A 24,071-nucleotide genomic window follows, 5' to 3' on the forward strand; every position below is an offset into this window, starting at 1 on the left:
AAGAGTATGTTGGCAAAATCTTCAAACCACATTAAGAACTAATTTGAAAGTATGTTTGAAAGGAAGAAAGCAATGCATCTAATAACAGTTTATTTGTGTAACAACAACTCGAAACTGAACTTGCTAGACATATTTTGAAAGATGGAAACAATTAAAATACATTAGTGATCTAAACAGGCACCGTATTTTAAAAGAAAAGAATTTTAAACAATCAAGGTTACACATATCCACATTTTGTTGACTAATCCCCACCTCCCCTTGCTCTGCTAATATCCAATACTTATATTACATGGAAACATTGCATCTGTGCTTACAGAAATTCACAAGAGCTAAATCTGCACAAATATATTTGCCTATGGAAAGAGCGATATATTCTCCTGAGAAAAAAAAACACATCAGCTGCAGGATGGCAATTGTTCTGCCTCCAACATTAAAAACTTTGACCTTTCTACCCAAACAACTTACTGCTCCACACACAGAATGGCCAGGCTACACCATATCGTCAATTTAGCCACCAAATAGCACCATTTCACTACTAAATCAAAATGGACAAAGTACTCCGAGAGGGCATATTACGTCGTCTTCTTCATTAGTAATATCTTGACCAGAAGGGTCACGGACTCAGTACAGGAGCAGGCTTAGCAAGGAGATAAATAATGAAATATTATTTAAAGAAAAGTAATTTTAAATATTTAATACTTAAGTTCAAATAAGTCTTCAAATAGGGATTAACATAACCTGCACTGTTTGCAGACATGTTTGAAAAGCAGTACTTCAGATTTCTGGACACTGACAACCCCTCCTTCAAAACAAGATCAGGTCATTCCAAAGCCCAAGAATGAACTATTAAAAATAGAGACATCTTTACTCCCTTTTGACCTGCTGCAGTCTTACCAGACCATCAGACACATACAAGCTTCAGAAAGCACTGGTACGTCTTCATAACAAGATACTTCCTCTCTTTTTTTTGCGTGCTTTGATAAGCAGCAGAATCGTTAGCATTTATAAGCATCATCATTAGCATAACATTAGCACACAGTGAAATGAACAGTAAGGTACCGTTTCGTTTCTAATCTTCTGAAAACACAGACATCACTAAAGTGGTTATGGTTGCTTTTAGTCTTGAGGATTTTATGTGCAGCAGAAGCTTGGCTATAGAGAAGGATGATACAGAGAAGGAGATTTCCTGATTGATGTTTGATCTCTTTGCTTTACATGGGGCATGGTTCCAATCATTACCTTTGGTGGGAAATTACTTTTAATTACATAAGCTATATAAGTGTTTTAAGAAGCCATGTTAATTAATACTTTTAAACAAACAAATAAGCAAGGGTGTATCAGTGTATTTCAGTCACTACTTTAGAGACCCAAGAAAAGAAAGCAAAAAAACCAATATACCAGGATTTTCAAACAAGGTACCATATTTGCAGCCAACATACAAGAATTTAAAATGCCAAACAAAAAAATAGAGGTAATGCTTTCCTAGTACAAGATGAATTCTAGGAACAAACTGGTGGTAATTACCCCATGAAACAGCTTCAGCATTCATTAGAGAAGGTTCAGTGGTAAAACACTGAAGACAAAGAATAATAATCTTTTGATAACTCTAAAATCACCATTGATACAGTGAGTGGACAGATTTCAAACACACACAAGCAGTGTCATCACACTATATTCTACAATATTTATGTTTTAATAGTGATACACCTTGCTCTGTGTCATCTGGAGACAGTTTTCAGGAAATTCCTGCTTCAGAGGAAGAGAAAATAAAGTAGTGAAATAGGACTTTGACAGTAGAGTTGAAGTCTCTAGTACCAGAAAATATGAATGATGGCACCTTTTAAATATCCATTTAAGGAACAAACTTCAGACAGATCTGCAGTTGTAAATAAAATCATAACCATTATAGAAATAAGCAGGCAGTATACACAGAACACAAATGTATCATACTCGAACCCTCTTCCAATGCTGTTTCTTATTTTTTGTGATGACTATTCAAATGCCTTAAGTATCAAATTCTTCACTTGTAGGATAAAATAGGTAAGTTCTGGCAGTAATACAAGCTCTACTACATATTTATTAAGGGTTATGCTCTTAAAACTACCTCTGTTGATGTGAGTTTCAAGAGGAATGAAGAACTAAAAATGCATACACTGCTAACATACCGTATGTTATTCTTTCATACTATATATGCCTTCATATTTCCCAAAATATATATCTACTCATGATTTAATAGGTGCTCAAAGTTACACAGTTGCCACTGAATTCTAATAGCTGTGTGAGTCACTATGACATAGTTTATTAACAGATGCACATTCTTGTTCAGAGTTAGAGGAAAAGTGTACAGTGCAACCATCCAACTGTAAAAGTGTTATTGGAGAGGGGAGGAGAACAACTTAAGGAGGAAAATTAGAGGGTTGAAAGTCAAAGCATCTCAGAATAATAAAATAAAATTATATGTCATCTGCAAGGCTGCCTTAGTAAAAGATTCAAGAAACACTTGCTTATATAGTTAACATCATAGTGTGAAAACAAGGAAGTCAAAACACAAGTAGTCAGTGGAGCTTAGATCTTCACGCTCCAGTGTGCAAGTAGATGTTGTGCAAGGTGATGGTATCTGAGTGGGCACTGTGTCCACAGCTGCAGAACCACCAAGGTCAGCGTTTGGCTGCTTTCCAAAACACAAGGCCAAAGTTCCAGGTGTTCAGAGGCACTGTTCCAGCTCCATCAAAAATACCTTTACACTATAGGTCTTCCAAACACAGAATTGGGGTTTATGGAAGCCAAGGAACTTGTACCCAGACACCCAAAACATTAGCGACAATGTTTGAAAGTAATACTATAGTTTTGCTGAGTTTTTATAAAATTTTCATAGTTATTATGAAAGCTTGTAACTTCAGACCACGAATGGCTCAAAAGCCAATTGTCTTCCATTTTAAACTAAAATTAACACACACAATATTCTATGTGAACAAGTTATTCTTAATTTAAATATTTTTCAATCAAGTGTTGTATAATAGAACCTTTCAACTAATACCATACTTTCCTGCAACACCCACAGACTGATCTTTAACTACTTCCAGTAGCTTCTTAATGTCAGTATTTTTGTCATAAGACTTATTTATCTTCCTATACAAGAGACTGCACATAGCAAACCCCCCTGCACAGTTAGGCCTCTGTTTGCACACGTGAACTCAGCAACAACACAGCAGCCTGAGTGTCTTAGAAAGCAATTTGCTTTTGTCTCCAAACAAGACAGCGGAGAAGCACAACACTGCCATCTCCACCTTAAATGCTGAAGTACAAGTATCACACACAAAAAGATTACAAAATACAGCAAACAAGAACATATGTAAAGGCTTCTAAAACTTTTACAAACAAATTAAGAGAAATACTGTCAGGCAGAAATATACAGTTTAACTAACCAATGTAGTATAAAAGAAAAATATCAAAATCAACACCATTGGAGCCTAGAGGGAATACAGCAAGCAAGCTGAAAATGCAGATTCCCCTCACATCTCCTGCCTCAGCCCCTGCCCTCAAGTGACTGGCATCAGAAAGGCAGAAGACATACCTGTGTTTCTATGCCTGGGTTTATCTGTCAGTCTTCCAGATTAATACAAACTGTGATGGTTTTTCTAGTGATGGGCTTATGCGTTGGGAAGATGACGACCAGTGATTCAACTGCCATTTGCTGGTTTTCTCCACACACGGAGTCAACTGGGTTATACACTGAGAAAAGTGCAATACAAATCCCAAAATACATTCTCCAGACCCTAAACTCAATTTAGTATTAGTTTATGTTCATCAGTGTACCAGTAGTACAAAGAAGAGTTTATTAAGCTCCTTCTTAAAAAGCAGAGTGGAACCTCCCTTCCTTCTTATTCTTCGCACAAAGCTGAGCAAAGTCCTTTTTCCTGGTGTGGATTATTTTAATAGGTATCTTCCATTAATGGTATTTGTCAAAGCTTCCAGTTACCTGAGAAGCAGGTCCTACAAGGGAAAATATGGAAGGTGAAAAACAGCTTCATTAGCTACCACAATAGAGCAAGCAAATTAAATTGCTGATGTCTGTTAAGCTTCAGGTGAAGTTCAGAAGCAGAAGTGCTCTTGACACTCACTGCAGCCTCATGAAACAGGTAAGCAATCCAACAAGGCAGCTGCTACCAGAACCATTACCTCCTTTTCTTCCACTGACTGGGAATTCCTGCCAGCTCCCCCAGTTCAGGTAAATAAACTGACAGAAAAGTAACCCTACCAAAAGCAGTTAGGTTTCTGTCACTGGGATCAGCTCTCTAAGAGGTGAGCATCATTTCAAAAGATTTTGCTAACACAATAAAAACAGGCATAGATAAATAGCACCACCTCTTTTCTTCAGAGGTCAATGAGGAACATTGCAACAGAAGACTATATCATGAACTTAAATGTACTCAGAGTTTGTGCAGATTTTAACCCAAAGTGACACAAAAGCCACTGAGATGAAAGCAACAAGTAAGATGAGAAAAGCATTCTCACTGGGAGCCTTTGGCTAAAGAAAGAAACAGGGCTCACATAAGCAACTTTATCCCTTCCAATAACACAAGCTAATTGTAAAAGCAAATAACAAATGGAAAAAAAATGAAATATCAGACTGACAAGCACCCTTTCTGGTGTTTTAGTTTTGCAAAGTGTTGGTATATAGTAAGACAGCACACTGGACTAAGCCAACCAAGGAACAGTTTTGGACAGGAAACACGGAAATCCAACATACAGAAATAAATAGGGAACTTTCTTCAAGAGACAGCCTATCACAGAATCACAGAATGGCAGGGGTTGGAAGGGACCTCTGGAGATCATCTTGTCCAACCCCACTGCTTGAGCAGGCACACCCAGAGCAGGGGCACAGGACCGCGTCCAGGCGGGGTGTGAATGTCTCCAGGGAAGGGACCCCACAGCCTCCCTGGGCAGCCTGTGCCCCTGCTCTGGCACCCGCACAGGGAAGGGGTTTGTCCTCATGTTCAGGTGGAACTTCCCGTGTTCCAGCTTGTGCCCATTGCCCCTTGTCCTGTCATTGGGCACCACTGAAAAGAGTCTGGCCCCATCCTCTTGACACCCTCCCTTTATATATTTATAAGCACTGATAAGATCCACTGTTAGTCTTCTCCAGGCTCAAAAAACCCAGGTCTCTCACCCTTTCCTCATAAGATATAAACCTTGGGAGTTTATTGCTTTAGGCATCAGAATGCACAGGAGGAACTGAGTAGATATGCTTACTGGCTACAACAGGTGGGAAAAAAGCTCAGGGCCTTCGTTTATTTACTTAGTTTGCAGATATGAAAAAAAGGAATATTTAAACTACATACAAGAGGAGAGACTTTGGAGGACGCCACTGATGACAAGTACTTCCCCCATCAGCAGTTTTGATACCGGCAGGGTTTTGGCAGGAACACACAGGAATACAAAGCACACAATTGTATACAATCAGTACATCCTACCATTTAGGCCCTGCTTAGCACAGAACATGTTTTAGAATAACACCTTAATCCCCTAACATTCTATGTACAAAGCATGACCATCAGAGTTTAAAAAAAAAAAAAAAAAGATATAAAAATCTGGAGTTGCTGAGCAGAAGCAAAGCAAAACAACTGGAATCTCCATTGAGTGGAAACAGACCTGGAAGAGGTGTTAGCACCATCAGACCACTGCCAACCTACATCTTTCAACAAATGAGGGAGGAGCACAAATATGTGCTGAGCACTGAACAATGAAAGGAAACTTGTGCTCAATCCAGCCCCAGAAGACAGAGTTCAGCCTCCAACTCAAAGCCAAAGATAACCAATACATATAGGATGCAAATCTCAACAGAAAATATGAGAAATTGAACAAGTCCCAGCTCTGACAAAGAGTAACTGAGATGTCCATAGAAGTTTCTAAGGCAAATACTGACAGTCCTCTTATATCACAGTTTCAAAGTCTAACCTAGGAAGTCAAGACGTCACAGCAATGCTGTTAGAGAAATGTAAATAGGCTCAGACAGAAGACTGCTTAAGTTTTAGCTCACTTAGCACAGTAAACTAAGGAGAGGGGTTTTTTTAATGTCTGTGGAGTTCCTCAATCAGCAAGACTAGCATCTGTAGACTGATTACAAACAAGAAATATTTCCAGATATGTACCCCAGATCATTTGGTAGAAAGGCAATGAAGCCATGTCCAAAATACAACAGCGTCAATGCAACTTCACATACACAACTCGCGGTAAGGGAAGTCAAATACTATGAATAATTTTGTTTGAGAATAAAAGTTCTAGTACAAAATAGGAAATAACATTAAGAACCCTCCAGCCATGGAAGGATTCATGGAAAAGGATATCAGTGGTACATCAGAATAGCTCTCCTCCTTCCCTGAAAAGGTTTACATTTGTATAAAACTGTTTTCCATCCAACAAGACTCCAGGGTTATCAGTTTTCCGAAAGAGATTTATGGTGCTCTTCTGTTCACCATAAAGCTATTATGACTAAACATAATACATCTGATCCAGGAGTACCTGACAGCAGGTTGCATATTTTAGAAGTACAAATTCAGAGATGGCTAGATTTTTCAGCTATGAGCTCTACAGCCTGCTAAATTTTTTTTTCCACCACAGATACAAACTGAGAATGTAGAATGTAGCAGAAAGAAAAATCAATTATCTATCACAAAAGCTATTTCCTACAGGATGTTTTTTTTTAAATGGTAGCAAGTTTTCCAACATTTTAGCCTAATATCCAAATGCAGGTAGGGATATCAATTCTTGTGCAGGATTGCATAGAGACATAACTTAATAGATTATTTCAGATTTACAAGTAACTTCCAAAAATAGCATTTCTAACAGAGCTAAAATCCATAACTTAGATGATGGACCAGATGACCCCCATCTCACCAGAGGTGAGATGGTAGTCATCTGGTCCCCTTCTCAAAGATGGGCCAACTTTATCCAGATTAGTCAAGGCTCTGCCCAGTCCATTAATTAATCTTTCTGTATTTTATAACATTGTGGAGAAGACTGCAGCTTTCAATTTACATAAGAATTGTATATTGTTCAACCTTAATTGCTATGATTAGCCTCCATTCTGCAATAGTTACCACAAAAGTAATTATCTGTGATCAAGTTTAGATTTTGGAATTTAGTATTTATCAGGTTATTGAAAAATACTCACTTAGCATAGTAAAATTTTGAACTACCTTTGTATAAAGTGAATATTCTTCCAGTCTAAAACTCTTCTTTCCTATAAGCAGCATGTGACAATGATATTTTAAAGTTTTTGCTTAAAATTAAGGCAAAATAGTTTTCTCCACTATCATTATAGCTTTTTTCTTCAGTAGGGTTTTTAATCAATTGGTGTATTTCAGTCAAGCAAAGCTTCCAGAGTCACTGGGATAGGAACACTCTACCAGCCTATCCTACCAGATAAGAGCTTACTTTACTAGTCCCCATTCTATTCCTGCAGACTTCAGAGAGTTGTAATTAAAAATAAGGCCTGTTTTATTCAAATGCTCGATATACACTTTTAGGCACCCAGTTTTAGACACTCAAAATAGAAAAAATAATTTTCAAGTTATTTGCCTACATACTTTAGGGATATCAGCCTAGGCACTGCAGTGCTTAGGAAGTTGCTGCCTGACTTCAGCTGGACACTTCAGAGCATCCAAGCCCACAGCCCACAGCCAGCCAACAACGGATCAGTTCCTGTATATATATAGGAGTAGCCACCTAGAGCTTGTAGTGTGTATGTTGACATGCTCAACACCACAGGATACTTGATGCAGATGCAGTACAGTTCAGAAGAAATTCAGGGAAATTTAAGGAACTTCCACTGATTTCAGGAGAACTGAGATCCCGATTAGTCTCATGATTCAGGCATCTCCAATTCCCCTAGAACTGAGAAGTGACAGTTCACCTGAAAGCTGGCATGAAAAGTTAATGTGTTAAGGCCCAGAAAGCAAAACAGTTATGCCAAAGGTTGCCCTCAGCTAAAAATTAAATCCATTATTTCACTTTTGAGAAGACTTGACTGACCACCATGGCCACTGCACACATAGTCACTTTCTCCCTTTTGATCTGTACTACTATGCAAAAAGTGACTGCAAGATTCAAAGACCTGGAAAGAGACTAAGAACGAACCCAGTTTTGCAGCCTGGTGAAAAAACTCTTTTGGAAAAGAGGATTTGCTTCGTTCCTTAGTTTTCTGGGCTACAATTTAAGCCAAAGAGGGTCCCAATTCTTTCACTGGTCTCATGAATCTCCTGGGTCTGTTCTGAATTGTTTGATAAGCTAGAGGCACCCAGTTTTTGCTTATGTTGAATACAGGCAGTCTAAATCTTCCATAGTCAAAACTATTTATACTACAAACTTGAATACTGAAAGGTTTACAAAACAATTAGCAAACATATAAAATATGTTCAAGTTTTACAAACAGTTCAACCATCATACAAAATATAATAGTGATTTATTCCTCTGTCTGAATTTAATTTCCTAACCATAGAGTCGTAGTCAAAATAAAGACTAAAGCAAGCTATACCTAACTCCAGTTGTACTGGATAAGGTTCCAGCCCTACTGACGTCCCACTGAAAAGGGGATTTACAGAACAGTGACTCTCAAAGTTTTTCAATTCTTCACTGGTTTTGCAATTAATGTTCTAAGTGCAATTATAAAGATTAAAATGTAGGAAACAAAGATTAAGACTGTACAGAAAAAGGCCAGTTTAAGACTGAGCTGGTAACAATTGTGATATCATCTCTACTGGACTGCAGTGGTGTTCCCTGAAGGATGGTTCCCCCATTTAGCGCACAGAATGCATGCAGCTCAGAGTAACAGAGTAGCACTCAGTCTTTAGGGTCCCTTCTACTTCTTAAAAATAGTTGGAAGATGTGCAGGTAAGGAGACAAAGGACTATAAGCAAGGTGGGGAAAAAAAAAAAAACAACAACCCACCACCAAACAAACCACACCAAGATCAAAAATCAAACAGAAACCAAACACACAATTAAGGCAGTTAAAACAACCTCTTGCTCTTCGCTCCCAGGATTATGCCCCTGCTTCTCTACACGTTGCATAAAACATTCATAGCATCCCAGTAAACATGCCTACTTTGCATGCAGGTGTCTATCTTGAGGCACCAGAGAGGAGTAATCACTCCTGCAAGTCTCAGCACACCAGCTGAAGTCTTCAGTGAAAATACTCAAATAGCATAAGGAGATCCATGCATAATCAAGAAAAAAATAGTCAGGTGTTGTATATGTAAGTGATAACACATTCCATGAGAAGATAATGAGTATTTAAACAGAAAGCCATTATTCTTTCCATTCACTGAAGAAACTATACATTGGTATAGAGGAAAAGGAAAAGGCTATCATATAATGAAAGGAAAGATGATACTACACGAGCACAAGAGCTGTTGCCCAAGTTACTTCAGTCCAATTCCAAACATTCACTCTAGGGCTCCAAGACTAAGCAAATGACTAGCCCAATTAAAAGTGTTGTGTCAACTCATGACTAGTCTTGCAACACTTTTAAAGAACATTTATGAATGTAGAAAATCTTTGTGTGTAGACAGTTATCTAACCACAACACTGTAAAACCCCTTTATCAGCAAAACTTTTAGAAGTTCATTCTGCAGTGCCCCTTATCTTCATACCATCAATTTTGACAAGTGACATTTTTAGTGGATGTTTAAGGGCTATCTGCTCCAATTTTGTGACCACTTTTTGCTTCTCAGAAGTCTTCAGGAGACACTTGTGTCTGAAAACTTTAGTTTTTAAATCAACTTATTTTCCCTACTCATTCTCAAAACCTAATTTTGCTTGGAGTTTGTACAATCCTTTTGTTTATTACTTAGCTGCCAGAAATATTTGAATTTCAGATAAGTACATTACAGAAAAAATCATATCAAATGTTAAAGTTCAGTACAGGGTAGATTATACATTTTACAGATTTTCCAGATCTATAAACACAGACTGAATCCCTATGCATACAAATATAGAATAGGAGTCCCATTTATATACCACTTCAAGGGGTTACATTTTCTTTTAGTTCTTGCGTGAATTACCAGATGTCATCCTATTTTTATGGAAAACAGTGTTAGCTTTCATTAATTTTAGAAGAATCTTTTCCATTTATTTTCCCGTGTTACAAGCTAAATCCCAAATCTTGGTTCAGTAAGAGAAATTTAAAATAATTTCTGCTTACAGTAAATGGCATCACACAGGTACCACACATTCATTCACTAGGTTTTATTAGACCAATGCTGTGCAAAACTGTTATTGCCCATGCTCTATATATGTTTGTCTATCAACATTCACCTAAAAGCAACACACCATAGAAGAACAAGACAGAATGAAAGGTCCTTTTTCAGGATCAGGATAAGACCTCCTTTCACTCCCTTTGTGAATTAGAGATACGACTTTTGTGCCAGTGTTGACCTGATATCCACTCTTACATGAAAGAAGAGGCTCCAAACACTGCCAAGCAATTTTAAGTTTTTTTTCCAGGAGAGGGCTACTCCAGTTCTAACCCAGAAGACCTCGATGAGATTACTGAAAAATGCTGCATCTGCTGCCCTAAACGTAACAAGGTCAGCTCAGCACAAAACACATTTCCAGCTCTGCTGGCTACATCAACCTTCTTAACCACAGATGACAGAAAACAATAAAAAACACTGCCCCACAGAAACGTTCACATAAGACCTGGGCAGATGGTATTTTGCAGTCCAAGTGCCAAGCATCTTATCTATGTTTTAGTGCAACCTTTGCATCAGCCTACAAAGAAAAGTAGTCTGCCAGTAAAGTAGTAATTGGAAAAAAAGATATAGCAGTGACAAGAATAGCTATATGTCTACTAGTAGGATACTTCAGTTACAATTGCAAACGGCAGAATTCCAGCAACTCGGTAACTTGTTTCACTGAATCAGTTTATCTAACTAAACACATTAAAAGCCAGTGTTGCCTATATAAACTTCACAAGACTGAAGAAACCTTTTTTTATCTGTCAGTCAATACATTTTCAACAGGACAATTTTGATGATTATGACTTGATGAAATGTTGAAGACTTTTTCCAAAATGTTGTTCAGTGTCACATACAAAACCATCATAGCCATCCACACCATGACGTTAACTGCAGCTTGAGAGAAACTATTAACTTGTTCAAAACCAGAAAGTAGTAAAAATTATTGTGTCCTATTATGCAGTCTTCAACTCATGCTACATTTTAAGCTTTACCATAGTCTTTAACAAGTTTTGGGGGAAGGTATAAATGACATGGTAAATTTACTTTTGAATTCAAGGAACTTTTAAAGAAGTCTGTTTCTCATTTAGCTCTCCAATGAGAAACAATATTTTCATTTGTAAACATACTGTTTCATAATCAGGCATTTTGTGCTTTGAGGGTCCCCTGTAATAAAATCTACTGAACTCTAGTAACTTATTTTAAAAATAAAGCAGTACTTTTTCAAAATAAATCTCTCAATACTTTCTGCACCCCTCCACAATCTAACATATAAGGAAAGATTTTAAGGAAAATTTCATCTAGTGTCCAAATATAACTTTAAACATAAGGTCATCTAAACATCTGTCTCCAATATATCCCTAGGGATTTAAATCAAAAGTCTGCTAAACATGTACAATCATTTTGAAAATAAATAACAGAACAAATTTAGTCTTGATTATGATTATCATGCTTTTTAAAAGGAAACATTTATTCTAATAAGAAAAGTCTGAACTAATTTAAACTTTATGGACATTAACATAGAAGAGTTTCATATTCTAAATAAGACATTTCTTTCCATTTAGTGTAGTCTCTAACAATATCCATTGTTTTGTATTTGCAGAAAGCCCATATGCTTTCTTCCTCCCTTTCAGAAATGTCTAATCAATAAACCTATATTTCTTACCATATTAAGAAGTACAATTTGCAGAAAGGAGAAAAATTTGCTGACAAATGAGCAGAAGAGATTGATTTGTTTCCTGTTTGTCATCTAGGATAGCCATCATCATATATCACACTGAGGAAGCATATGCCAGACAAGCATATTGTATCTTGATACTTATTCTCTTCACTGCTTAGGAAAAAACACATTAGAGGCTGTTTTAAGCAAGGACTGTCTCATTACCCAGTCAGCATTACAGTTTTGCTATGTACAACTTTTACTAACAGGTATAAAGAGTAAGTGGCAGCCATGTCTCCCCTGCTTAATCAACAGCCCCAGTCCCATTCAGAATCCTAATCCCATTTAGGAGACCAGAATGAAGCTCTCATCCATACAACAAAATACTTTTAAGAAAGTCCCATTGCTTTGGCTCTGTAGCCACAGACTTGGAAATAAGTGAAGAGCAGCACTATGAGGATTCTCGAAGCTCTCAGGTTCTTCCAGAAGTCTTTTCTTCTCAGAATGCTGCCAATTCATTTATGTAAGCACTCTTTTTGATGAGGAACTGTTCCAAGGGTGAACTAGTACAGCAATCTAGAAACAGAGGCTACCAAGGATATGATCACAGAAGCACCTAAAAAGGGTGCTGGAGACAATGTTTAGAATGTGCAGCATGAACAAGGCTAACACTCTTGTTCGCATTATTATGCAATTCTGACAAAACTAGGGTGTATACACTCTTATGAGATCATGCTGACAAGGCAGTGATTTGGAAAACAAATTCTTCTAACAATCTACAAGCAGCCTGATGCTTTGTTTTCTACTTGTTGCCATGAGGTTATGTGAAGTACACACGTATACGCTATCAGTCAGGGCAGCATTGCAAACCTGCCTGTAGAGAAGATTTATATAACCTAAAAAAGGCTAGTATATCATCACCAACCTCAAGCATTCACAACCTCATGGCTCAGATCCCAAATTCATCTAAAAATCATGAGAACCATCTTCAAAGTTTGTTTGGGTTTTAGGTTCTTAAAGCTTGTAATGATGAACTGTAGAGGCTTTAATGCCACAACACTGAGGATAAGATTATTTTTTAAAAATCAAGTTTTAATCAAGCTTTCAAGTTTTGAAACAAAATCACGTAGCTTCACAAGCTGGAAGAGACATCAAATATCACAAAGCCCATAATAAAGAGTTAAATTTTGTTTCTGTGTCTGTGATTATGGCAGTTAGAACCATCATTTGGGGTTTGTTTTTGTTTTTGGTTTTGTTTTGGTTTTTTACCATGCCCTTTGTGTTTTACCAAGTTCAGCATGCTATCTGGAGTCAGCTGAAAAAACAAAGTTGAGCAATATTTACTATACATTCAAAATATATACTGATTTTGAAAAGCAAGCCAATAACTAAATATTAAGAAATAAGTGTTGGTAATAGAAAAATAAGTAAAACTTAATTCTGTTGCAAACCCATTCAGAATTAGCTCTGAAAGGAAGTGAAATAAATAGTGTAAAGAATTTTCTCAAACTGAAAGTACTACTGAGACTCTCCTCCTGCTTTTGGGAGCGTTGCTGTTTGGGGACACCAGCCACACATCAGCACACTTCAGTATAATAAAAACAGCAAAAAGCCCAGGAAACTAGGATATCACCCTGAACTGGGAAATGATCCATTGACTAAAGGCTGAAAGATGACCCATAAACTATGTTTCCTGCCAAAAACTGGCAGATTGAAAAGGATCCAGAAGAAAAACAAAAGCAGCTGTTAACAGTGCAGTTCAATGATGGAAAAGCAGATCTAGAGGCCAATTACTCCTGTGTTTCCTTCCCTGCAGTATGGGTGGGACTTCTCAACAACATTCAGACTTTCTCAGATACAATTATATTTTCTCATGAGAAAAATCACCACTATAGACAATTGAAGCCTTAGATGTTGCAGATGTTGGTGAATTATATCTAATTGTAATGAGCCCCCAGGACAAGACATGATGCAGGAAAAATGGCAGGTACTTACCTGCAACTATTCAACTTTCAACACAACCAAAGCAGTTGACTTTCAGTAGAGAAACTATTTTATATTGACTGGTATTTAACACTTTCTTGCACAAATGATAATTAGGCATCAGCAAGTGAGAGCTTCTGATTATAAAAAACAGTATTGATTTATTTTATCTGTCAACAGAACCAGTGATGGTTTCCACAGGCAGCAAATGCCAATTCATCTCCTCAGAGGGGAAGAAAGTTAATTATGTATTTTCAACTCCAATTGAAGCAGAACAGATTTTAAGGCCTTTGTGATCAAGATGCAGACACTTGAAAATACTTGAAGGCATCCCCGTAATGGAACTATTGTCACTTCCCTCCATTCATTGCAATATTGGTTTTCAAGACTTTCAGGTTCTAGGAGTCACATCACTATCTGAAAAAGTAGGGGTTTTTCCTACTTGCCTTGAGCTCTTTTAGCACTTTTAATTCATACCAACCCTAATCATAATACTTTGGTTAGTCTGAGAAAGCATACAGAAGAATGTTTACAAGTATAAGGAGGACATTCGAGGTAATGACAGGAACTGAGCTACAGTTAAGTGATGATACTACAAATTTTCACTTAACAGGCAAAAAATCCCAGATTTTCTGCACAGAAAGAACGAGAATCAGTTTTCATTTTCCTTTCTAGAACACTGCCACATAAACACATATATTGCTATCAAAAAGCAATTGTGTCTATTCATTAGAATGTTATTCTTATTACATAATTAGCCTTTGTGTTCGGACAATTTAATATGGATTTGAACATGAATATCAGTCACTAAGCACAACCGATGAAATAATAAACACAGTAATGAAAAATTGCTCTTTACCCCAATATAATCTTCTCACAAAAATTGTACCAACTCCACAAAACAGCCTCTGCAGACGAAGCATTTTTTGCCTATAAACTTTACAAACAGGCATGCTTCAATATAGATTATTTTGACTACCTATTTGCTTTTACATGTATAATACATACTATTCTATAGTATTATTTAACCTGGATATCTGAAAACAAAATATTTAGAGTTGCAACAAAATATTTAGTTTGCTCTGAAACAGTACGGATCTTCAAGCTTTTATGCTTTGCTGTAGGTCTCATTCCTGCCAATACTTGAAAGAAGTTAACGCAGGCTTACAGCAGGTTCTACCCAGCAGCTTTCACTTTGTTTATAGATGGGCATCAAGAGTTTGAAGAGATTTCTGCAATATCACAAAATCTATGGTAAAATTAATATAAGCAAATTCCTCACTCTGTGGAAATCAGTAGCTAGTTGCACATTGATTCCACTGGCCCAGAAGTTTATCCCAGGTTTTCCAATTTATATGTGGTATCTTGTCCTTAGCACCATCTTTTGACCTTTACCAGTCACTTACTTATATCACTGTTGACAATTTTTGCAGCTATTTCAAGGAAAGTCAAATTCAGTGCCATTGGTTTTACAGTACACATATGAAATCAGTATTTATTGATCATTATTTGTTTTACATCTTTAAGCTTTGCTTTCACATATTATCATCCAAAATGACATATGCTAATCTTCTCACCTGCAACAGCTTCAACATACATTTTTATTCATCTTCCACCCTTAAGAAACGCCACATTTAGCATCTTCTTGTAGTATTACACTGCCATCTTGTGGGTAGCGGAGCAAATAAGTATAAATACATTACTCAGTTTTTGAGGTTTGGGGTTGGTTGTTTGGTCAGGGGTGTTTGGTTTGGTTTTATGACACAAAAAAAACCTCACAACTTGTTACATTAGAAACAATAGAAAATGTATAATCTTTCTCAAAACTGTCAGGCTTACAAAATCTTAAGGAAAAGCATCTTACTGCACACCCATAAAGGATTCTGTGCATAAGAAATTTTGCCCCCAGTGGCTAACATGCCAGGCTAAATAAAGCTCAGCCAACTACTTGCTTTCCCCAGTGTTTCTCTTGGAACAAAGACAGAATGGGACTGATGAGTTTGCTGCAGGGTGCTCAAACCAACAGCAAGTCAACACTAGCTTAGTTTGAAATTTAAGCCCCAGGTTCAACAAGCAGTTTGTTATGAGCAATTTCAGAGTCCACAGACCAAAAAACTCTTCTTTTCAAGGTCCCAGTTTCTACAGAAAAAAATATGCATACAATAGGTGTCATGGCATGTTAAAAGTTATGAAGTCTTTGTTAGTTTTTGACACTGTTATATAAACGTGTAAGAATTAGTTCTTCATATCTTAACCCCCATATAAAAGCTACTGCGCTTAAAAAACACATAGCTAGAAACACATTTAGGAGCCGCAGATGGGTGTTCATAAATTGTTAGTACACTGCAAAGACCTGATCAAACAACATCAATTCACCCTAAACACTACATACAGGGGTTTTTATTTGTTCATTTAAACTAAAACTATATTGCAAGGATATTGTTTCTTCGAACTCTTTAACTGCCTGAAAATTTATAGGAATTTTGTTAGCTGCCAGCTTTGCATGTTCAGCAAAATGTATGCAAGCCCGTGAGGATTTCATTAGTTTCCACTAAAATTAAACAAGGTTTTCTGAGGCAACCCCACAACACTTAATTAAGGAAGATGGATACAAAACAAATAGTCCAATCTGTCCTTCATATTCAGGGGTGAATTTTCAGTATTATCAGCTGGTAGAAAAGGGGAGGCTCACAGACTGAGAAAAGTTACTTACAGAATTAAAGTTTGAAATGCTGTAGTAGGTGGGGAGATACTCCCAAAATTTTCCACTAGGGAACGTTCACAAGGTAACTGCAACAGGTTCATTACATGGCATTCTGCATACTCTCAGCTAACTGGTCGCTGCACTGGTCTGCAGCATGGAGGTACATTCTCATGGGATGAAAAATATCATTTTGCCTGGTTTTTAAGTGCCCAGGAGACCAGAGTCAGCAATTTAACCATACTGACTTTGAAACTAGCTTCAGTTTCTGTGACCTTTCCTGGTGGCTATTCCTTATTCCCAGGGACCCACTGAAGTCACAAACCGTCCCAAATACTACATTCCCTCTCTGAACTGTATAATGGTGAAAGCAATATGGGTTGCATGGACTTTGCAAAGGTATTTCACATTTTCTTTTCGTCATGTTTGGTAAAACAGCATGGAGGGATGGTTGAGCAGAAACAGAAATCTTTCCAAGTCTTAACTTCCTCACTGTTTTTATGTCCTCCATACTTGCAGATGTTCAGGACATCTGATATCTCTGCTTACAAACACTTAACCTTCTTTTGATCTTCTCTTCACCTGAAGTTCTCCACACCATATTGCCAACCAAGCAACTCCCCTCTGAAGCTTTAAGTCCAACACCAGGTAGCATGCTACCAATTTCTTAGCCCAGCAGAGAAAATTGGCTTCACCAGTATAAGCAAGTATATTCCCTTGGAGTACTTTAACTTCTAGGATGTTTCCTTGAAAGTAATACTATTTGACTGCTTCCCACCCTTAGCTTTTTAATATAAACAGTCTTTGCTAACATCCAAAATGTCAAACACAGGCAATGAAAGACAATGAGCACGTACTGTGGTCTTAGATAATATTTCAGCCTTAAGAGACTTCAGAAAGATGAAGGTTTACGCACTTTAAAATTTGGTTTCAAGTCAAGATAGTTACAAGGTTTAGCTAAGTACACAGCTAGTTGAAATTACCTCTGAGCATTAAATGATTATTTTAGTAACATGTGAATGCCAATTGCATTGCTTAAAAGCAAGAAAAAAGCAGTTAAGAAAACACAGAACACATCCTAGATTTAATTCCCAGAAAAATGTCAGTAAAATAATCAAAACAAATTAGTTCAACACATAGGGGAAAAAAGAAAAGGGAGAACTAGCCAATTTCCCTGCTGTTTAAAGTGCTTCCCGTACATCTATCACGCTCCCTCTCCCGTTTGTACAGACCAAATAACCTAAGGTGTTTCACAGAGTATGCTGGCTAGCATACCTTGTAATGGTGTTTGTCTGCCTAATGCCTCTAATGATAGGAAGACCAAACACTGTTTTTAATACTGTATTTGCATCTGACAGTCTTACTTTGTCTATTGGCTTTCCTGCTTATAAGATCTGGTTCAAAGGAGTTGCTGCTATCCAGGATAATCAACTTTGTCTACTCCTGAAATAAAACACCTCAAAAGAAAAGGTTTGGACTTTCAAAGGAGCTTAAGAGAATTAGACTCCCAAATCCTATTATATTTCAATGCAGCTGGAAACCTAACTCTTTCCAAAAAAAATCAAAGCCAAGAGGTCCAGACAGGCAGAAACCCTGCTGTTTCATGAAAATATGAAGAATGGGGAAAAAGACCAGCTCCAGTTATTCTTACAAAGTAATTATTTTTGATAAAAAGCTCATTTTCTTCTGTCTTTCTCATATTCATTTTGCAGTAAGAGAAGCCAATAGTTCATGTTCATTAATTAAATTAAATTAGGAAAAGAAACACACTGAATTACAGTAGAAAAGTACTTAAAGATCAGTTCAATATTACAGATTTGAAAAACGTCACCTTTGTATTTACTATCTACTACATATATTAAATAAATTCTTCAAAATTAAAAATGTTAATATGTTATTTATTTGCAAGGGTATGGAAGCAAGAGAGGTGAACATGCAAACTGAATATTTATATAGTTTCATTTATGTAACCTGTGGTTTTAGTTAATTGTCTCCATCTGCAGCCTTTTGTTATTAAAAAAAACAAAACCACACCTATACCAAGTAGCAGCATCCTAAAACCTTGAATATATTCATCCACTTCCCTTCGCTCAGCCAAGGGTCATCTGTGCAATTGTTTATGATGACGTTTGCACTTCATCATTCAAATTGACTCAAGACTCTGTTACAAGGATGTCTCAGCAAATCAATCTGGTATCACACAACATACTTCACAGTATTCAATTCCTCTCTCTGAGGGAAGAGATCTCAATCAACTTTTTATACAACACTTATTTTAATTTTTGCCTTTTCCATACCGGCAGACAAAACCAGGATTTTTTGATCCTTGTGAACTAGAGAAACAATTCTTCCTGTGACTTGAACCCTGTGTTGACTGGCCTTCTCAAACAGCCTTTTGAAGAATTACTATAAATGTAAAGAAATCAATTAGGAAAGAAATCAATTCTTTTCACAGCGATTCTTACAGTTTAGAGAACTTGTTTTCTGTTTAATTTTTTTTCTATAAATTCCACACATGCCTTAGTTTACTAATTAACCAGTAGAGAAAAGGAGTGTGCCTGCAGTTCACTGTACTAGAAGGGACCAAACTTACTTCCTGTTCCTCACTCTTGTCATACACCCAGGCAAGAAAACAAAACTAAGTATTTTCAATTATGCTATTAACCTCCATTCAGGAATCTGCAAGATGGGAGCAAACCAAATGCCAGCAGAAGGAACGCAAGCCAAGATTGAGTAAGACTTTGTTCATATTTAACACTGAGTTCATCATCAGGAAGCAGAGCTTTCAATTTAATACAAAGTCAAATTACGAGCCATGAAGATGCAGATGCACCCCTTTCCGCAGACAAGAAGTACACACGAGATCCTGTCATGCTTGGGTTTTACAGTTCAATTACAGCAGAGAACCATTCGAGTTAATCTTCGCCTTAGAAATACCTTGGCAGCCAATGCTATGTTTAAACCTTTTCCTTTACGACACAGAATACTTTCATTTCTCCTTCCTTCAGCATGCCAATGTCTTCCATTTTATCAGTCCCATAGACTAGGGGTTATGCTTGATTTCTTTCTTTCCCCTTCCCCCGTCTTTATTAAGTCCATGAACAAGTCCTGTCATCTTCCACAAAGCTTCAAAAATCCCTTTCTTCCTGTTCTGACAGCTTAGGCTTATCTCTAATCATTTTCCACTCGACCTAGCAGAATCACTTCTTATCAGATCCTTTTGCATCAGACATGCCGATGCTAAATAACCTCTCATTTTACTTATGCAGACAATATTTCTGACCCTTCAATTCCACCTATTCTGCTGTGTAGTTCATTCCCTGACTACCCTCACTACTTTCCTGTCATTGTTTTGACAAGGACATAAACTTACAGCACCTTTCTTATAAAACAGCTTCATACATTCCTTGTGCTTAACTGTATAAGTTAAAATAATCAGAACTTCTTAAAAATCTAAACATTAGTTCACCACAATGATTGTTTTTCAGTTTCCTTCTAAATACCAGGCCGTGGTACAGGTAGCAAAGACACACTAGGATATCTGTGGCCTTCACGTGAGGCCAGTAAATACAACAAAGCATCTATAACAGCTCCATGTCCTTCTTCAGAGGCAGCCAAAGGCAATAAGGGGTGTCTAAAGTGATACCGAGAAACTAAGGTCAAGCAACCAAATCCCTCACTAGGATGAAATACTAAGTACAGTCTCAACAACTCATGCTCTCCATCCTTTCCTTCCTGCTTCCACCTTTCCAAGTTGGATCCACACTTGCCTGAGAAATTTAACATTTAGACTGAAGACCTCAAAGCTACAGCTTTCCTCTTCTATCTTCTCTATAAATCACCAAAAAAACCACCATTGAGTTTTACGCATCTGTCAAGCAAGTTTTCCAGTCTAAGCCATTTCCCTCTAACACCTTAGAACTCCCACTCTGAGCCATACGCTTACCAATCACTCAGGTACAATTTTAGTGCTGTTCAGACCTTGAGAACAGACCTTACCAGTTTATTTCGTAAACAATGAGTAGAAACTTCTGTACAAATTTAAGGCTAGTGATGGAGGTAAGGAACCTGCCTGACAGCAGTCTATGCAAAAGGATGCAAGCATCTGTGCTGGTTTGGCTGGGATAGAGTTAATTTTCTTCACATTCCACACCATATGACATCATGCTCAGCTTATAAAGCTGGGGGGGTGCAGGGGGAGGGGGGAGAGAAGGAAGGGGGCAACATTCGGATTGACGGCATTTGACTTCTCAAGTAACTGTTACTGTGATGGAGCCCTGCTTCTTTCCTGGAGATGGCTGAACACCCGCCTGCCCATGGGAAGGAGTGAATGAATTCCTTGTTTTGCTTTGCTTGTGTGCGTGGCTTTTGCTTTACCTGTTAAACTGCCTTTATCTCAACCCACGAGTTTTCTCACTTTTGCCCTTCTGATTCTCTGTCCCATCCCACTGGGGGCAGAGCGGGCAAACGGCTGTGTGGGGCTTGGTTGCCAGATGGGGTTAAACCATGACAGCATCTTTTAACAGTATGCCTCTGGACTAGATTCAACAGGCTTCTCATACTATACCTTAAAAAATGTTAGGTGCAGATCAGTTACCTCCTTGAACTGAGAATTCTCTCACCTTAACTTTTATGCCTACCAGATCAGCAAATAGCTTTCATGCTGTTTTTTCCCTACACCACCCTCAAACACACTCTTTTCCCAGTTCTAGTCCTTCTGCAAAACTCTGCTGTTATCTAAATGACAATTTGCTTTCCAGTGTGTTAGCCAAACTGTCTGTACTTCTATGAACAAAGAGCCTGTAAAGAAAACATGCTGCTGGCACAGGATGGGAAGATACTGATTTAGATCAATCTGAATCACTAAGGCACAGGCCCATTGCTATGGGCAGATAAATCTGTCATCTTGTGAAACATCTGGTGGCAAAACACCTCAGTATCCCTTCAGGTATGAACCGCCTTCAACAGGCTAGTGCAGATTAAACCTTTCCTGTCTCTCCTAAGGGGAGAGGGGGATGGTGCCCAGCAGAATCTAAAAAAGCTTTAGGATTTCCAAGACTGCAGAAGAGCTACATAAACACAGTCATATAATACACTAGAAGGGCCAGGACAGCAGACCTCTCCACTTCTGCTGTGACATTTCTCTGTGTCAAAGCAGAGGGCTGAAAACAAAGGAAATGCAGAGTCAGAAGCATGAAAAAGAAGCACTCAAATGTGTTGGTGGCAGGAATGCATAAAAGTGGATTTAGGGGCAGCGGGCGAATTAGAGTGAATGGAGGACGAGCTCACATGCAGCGTCACAGCCACACAGTACTCACCCACAGGAGAATTTTGCTTGTGCCAAAGCATTACGTAAGACACAGCACTACTACCATGTAGCTTTCCTTCTTCAATTAAAATATAACACGACAAACAGCATTTTGGTCCCAACAGAGACACTAAAGAACACTTAAAAAACACACTACATCGTTGACATGTTAGCAGGATTTATATACGTACACTGAAAAAGCATGGTATTGTGTAAATTCTCCCTACGCTGCAGGCTGACACAAATATTTCAGATGGATTCTGATTTAGGGAAAACCAACTCAAGAAATTAAGCAGCAATGGAAGCATTGCTAACCTGATGTACGCAGTTCTGACATATGTAGTTTGCAGTACAAATAGCGTCACGAATTAGTAACCCCGACATTCCTAACTATTGAAATACACAGCAACACGACTCCGCTGCAGCCCTGCATCGGCTTCCGCACGAGGCAGCGCCGGCGAGCGCCGCAGGGAGCGCCTTGGAAAAGGGGAACGCTCTCTGTCCCGCGTCAAGGCGCCGCCGGCGGATTACGCGCGCTCGCGGGGAGCACGTGCGTAAAAGTTACACTTTTGTGTAAGTAGGACACACGACTCCCGACTGACGCGGCCCACCTCGAGCACGGGCTGACCAACTGCCACCCCCCAGGGAAGCTCGTGAGGGGACGGCGACGGCTGTTACCGTTGAAGGGGCCCGCCGGCCCGCCTCATCATGCAAGGGGCTACAGGGCGCGTTTAACGCAGACACACCGCGGACCCGGGGAGGTGCCCCCGCACCCCGGGGGGGCCGAGCACCGTCACCGAAGCGACCTCCGCGGCCCGGCCGCGCCGCTCCCGCCCCCGAAACCCCCGGGACCCCCCGGGCCGCCTCAGGAGCCCGCCCGCGGGGGAGGAGCCGTGCCGCCGAGCCAGGTCGCTCCCCGCCGGCGAGGGGGCGGCGGCGCAGCTGCCTTCACCGCAGCTTGGCTGGGGCGCCGGCGGGGGACGGGCAGACCCTCCCCGCCCAGGAGGAACGCGCCTACTTACCCGCCGAGCCTCCGGCGACGACTTGGTGAGAGGCCTCCTGCAGAAAGCCCCCGGGCTTCCGAGCCATCCTTGCCCGCCCTGCGGCGAGAGGCAGCCGGCGCTTGGAGAGGGGCTGCTGAGCCGGGGCCGGTTCCACGCTGAGCGGGTGGGGAAGAGTCGGGGTTGGGGGGGGCGGGAGCCGCGCTTATCTGCGGGGGGGACGCGGCAAGGCCGGGCGGGGCCGGGCCCTCGCGCTGGCGGAAGGCGTGCGGTCGCGCAGCGGCCTTCAGTAGCTAGCGGGCAGAGGGCGGCCCCGGGCTCGCACTCGCAGCTGCTTGTGGTCACGGCGGGAAAATGGCTTTCTGATCGCTTCCAGCCGGGAAACCGGCAGCCTCTCTCTGCCGGGCTGAGCTGGGGCGGCCGGCGCTGGGATCGCCCTCGCTGGGGCGGGAGGAGAGGCTTTGGCGGCCTGTCAGAGAGCTGACGGGGCAAGGCCTGTCACCTCAGGCCTGTGCCGTTTACTCCTCGCTTCGGGGCTGGTGCTGTGCAGTACAGCTTGCAGTCCTGCTCCCACTGCTGCTGAAACCCAGCCAACGCCGGCAGATCTGCTGGTGCTCCGCTTCCAGGAAGGGTCGGAGGTGCCGTTTGGCTCACTGGCTGTCTTTCTGAAGCATGCTGTTCTTTTAAAACCTTTAGACTTTGGTTCTGGCTCTTCAAGTGTTCAAAGAACATGGGTATTTTTTTCACTTTGAGAGTGACGTGTGTTATGTGGACCTATTGCCCTATCTTAGTAAATGAAACAGTGCCAGGGCATGGGCTGCAGCACTGGGACGCAGTTGGTGCCGTTGCTGATAGTCCCCAACGTTGTTTTCACCAAGGCCAAACTGCACTTTTCCCGAGAACACCAGGGTACGACATGGGGGACAGCATGGGCTCATCCCCAGAGGTGGTACTATTGAAGGGGAAGTCAGTTCAGCCATGTGGTTGCAGAGCACGCAAGGATGTTTATCCGCAGGGCCAGAGAATGGGCATAGGTCTTTTTACTAGTAAAGACACAGTCTTTTTGACTTAGAGCCAGATTCAAAATGGTATTCGGGTTAATAAACTACAGCTTAAGCACTTAATCGCCAACTGAATACCTAAATGTTTCTATGGCCTGCAAAAGTTGGGAGCAGACGCAG

General features: G+C 39.7%; 2 protein-coding genes across 14 annotated transcripts in view; one reads left to right on the forward strand and one right to left on the reverse strand.

Moving 5' to 3' along the window:
* The window catches only part of SLC25A21 (solute carrier family 25 member 21), a 265,831-nt gene extending 242,787 nt beyond the window's left edge, over window positions 1-23,044 (reverse strand). For 3 of the 5 annotated variants that reach the window (XM_075103436.1, XM_075103434.1, XM_075103432.1), the window contains exon 1: window positions 22,912-23,044. In XM_075103436.1, coding sequence (XP_074959537.1) covers window positions 22,912-22,978 — 67 coding nt within the window. In that variant the 5' untranslated portion in view covers window positions 22,979-23,044. Of the gene's footprint in view, window positions 1-22,567; window positions 22,670-22,911 lie in introns of those variants that run through there. The other 2 variants (XM_075103433.1, XM_075103435.1) reach the window with 2 other exon arrangements.
* Window positions 22,741-24,071, forward strand: part of MIPOL1 (mirror-image polydactyly 1) — a 201,633-nt gene continuing 200,302 nt past the window's right edge. For 6 of the 9 annotated variants that reach the window (XM_075103412.1, XM_075103414.1, XM_075103421.1 and 3 more), the window contains exon 1: window positions 22,741-22,936. The gene's annotated coding sequence lies outside the window, so the exon portion shown is untranslated. Of the gene's footprint in view, window positions 22,937-22,973; window positions 23,057-24,071 lie in introns of those variants that run through there. The other 3 variants (XM_075103415.1, XM_075103416.1, XM_075103425.1) reach the window with 1 other exon arrangement.

This window comes from Phalacrocorax aristotelis, chromosome 9, assembly GCF_949628215.1.
Source record: "Phalacrocorax aristotelis chromosome 9, bGulAri2.1, whole genome shotgun sequence".
Taxonomy (NCBI): domain Eukaryota; kingdom Metazoa; phylum Chordata; class Aves; order Suliformes; family Phalacrocoracidae; genus Phalacrocorax; species Phalacrocorax aristotelis.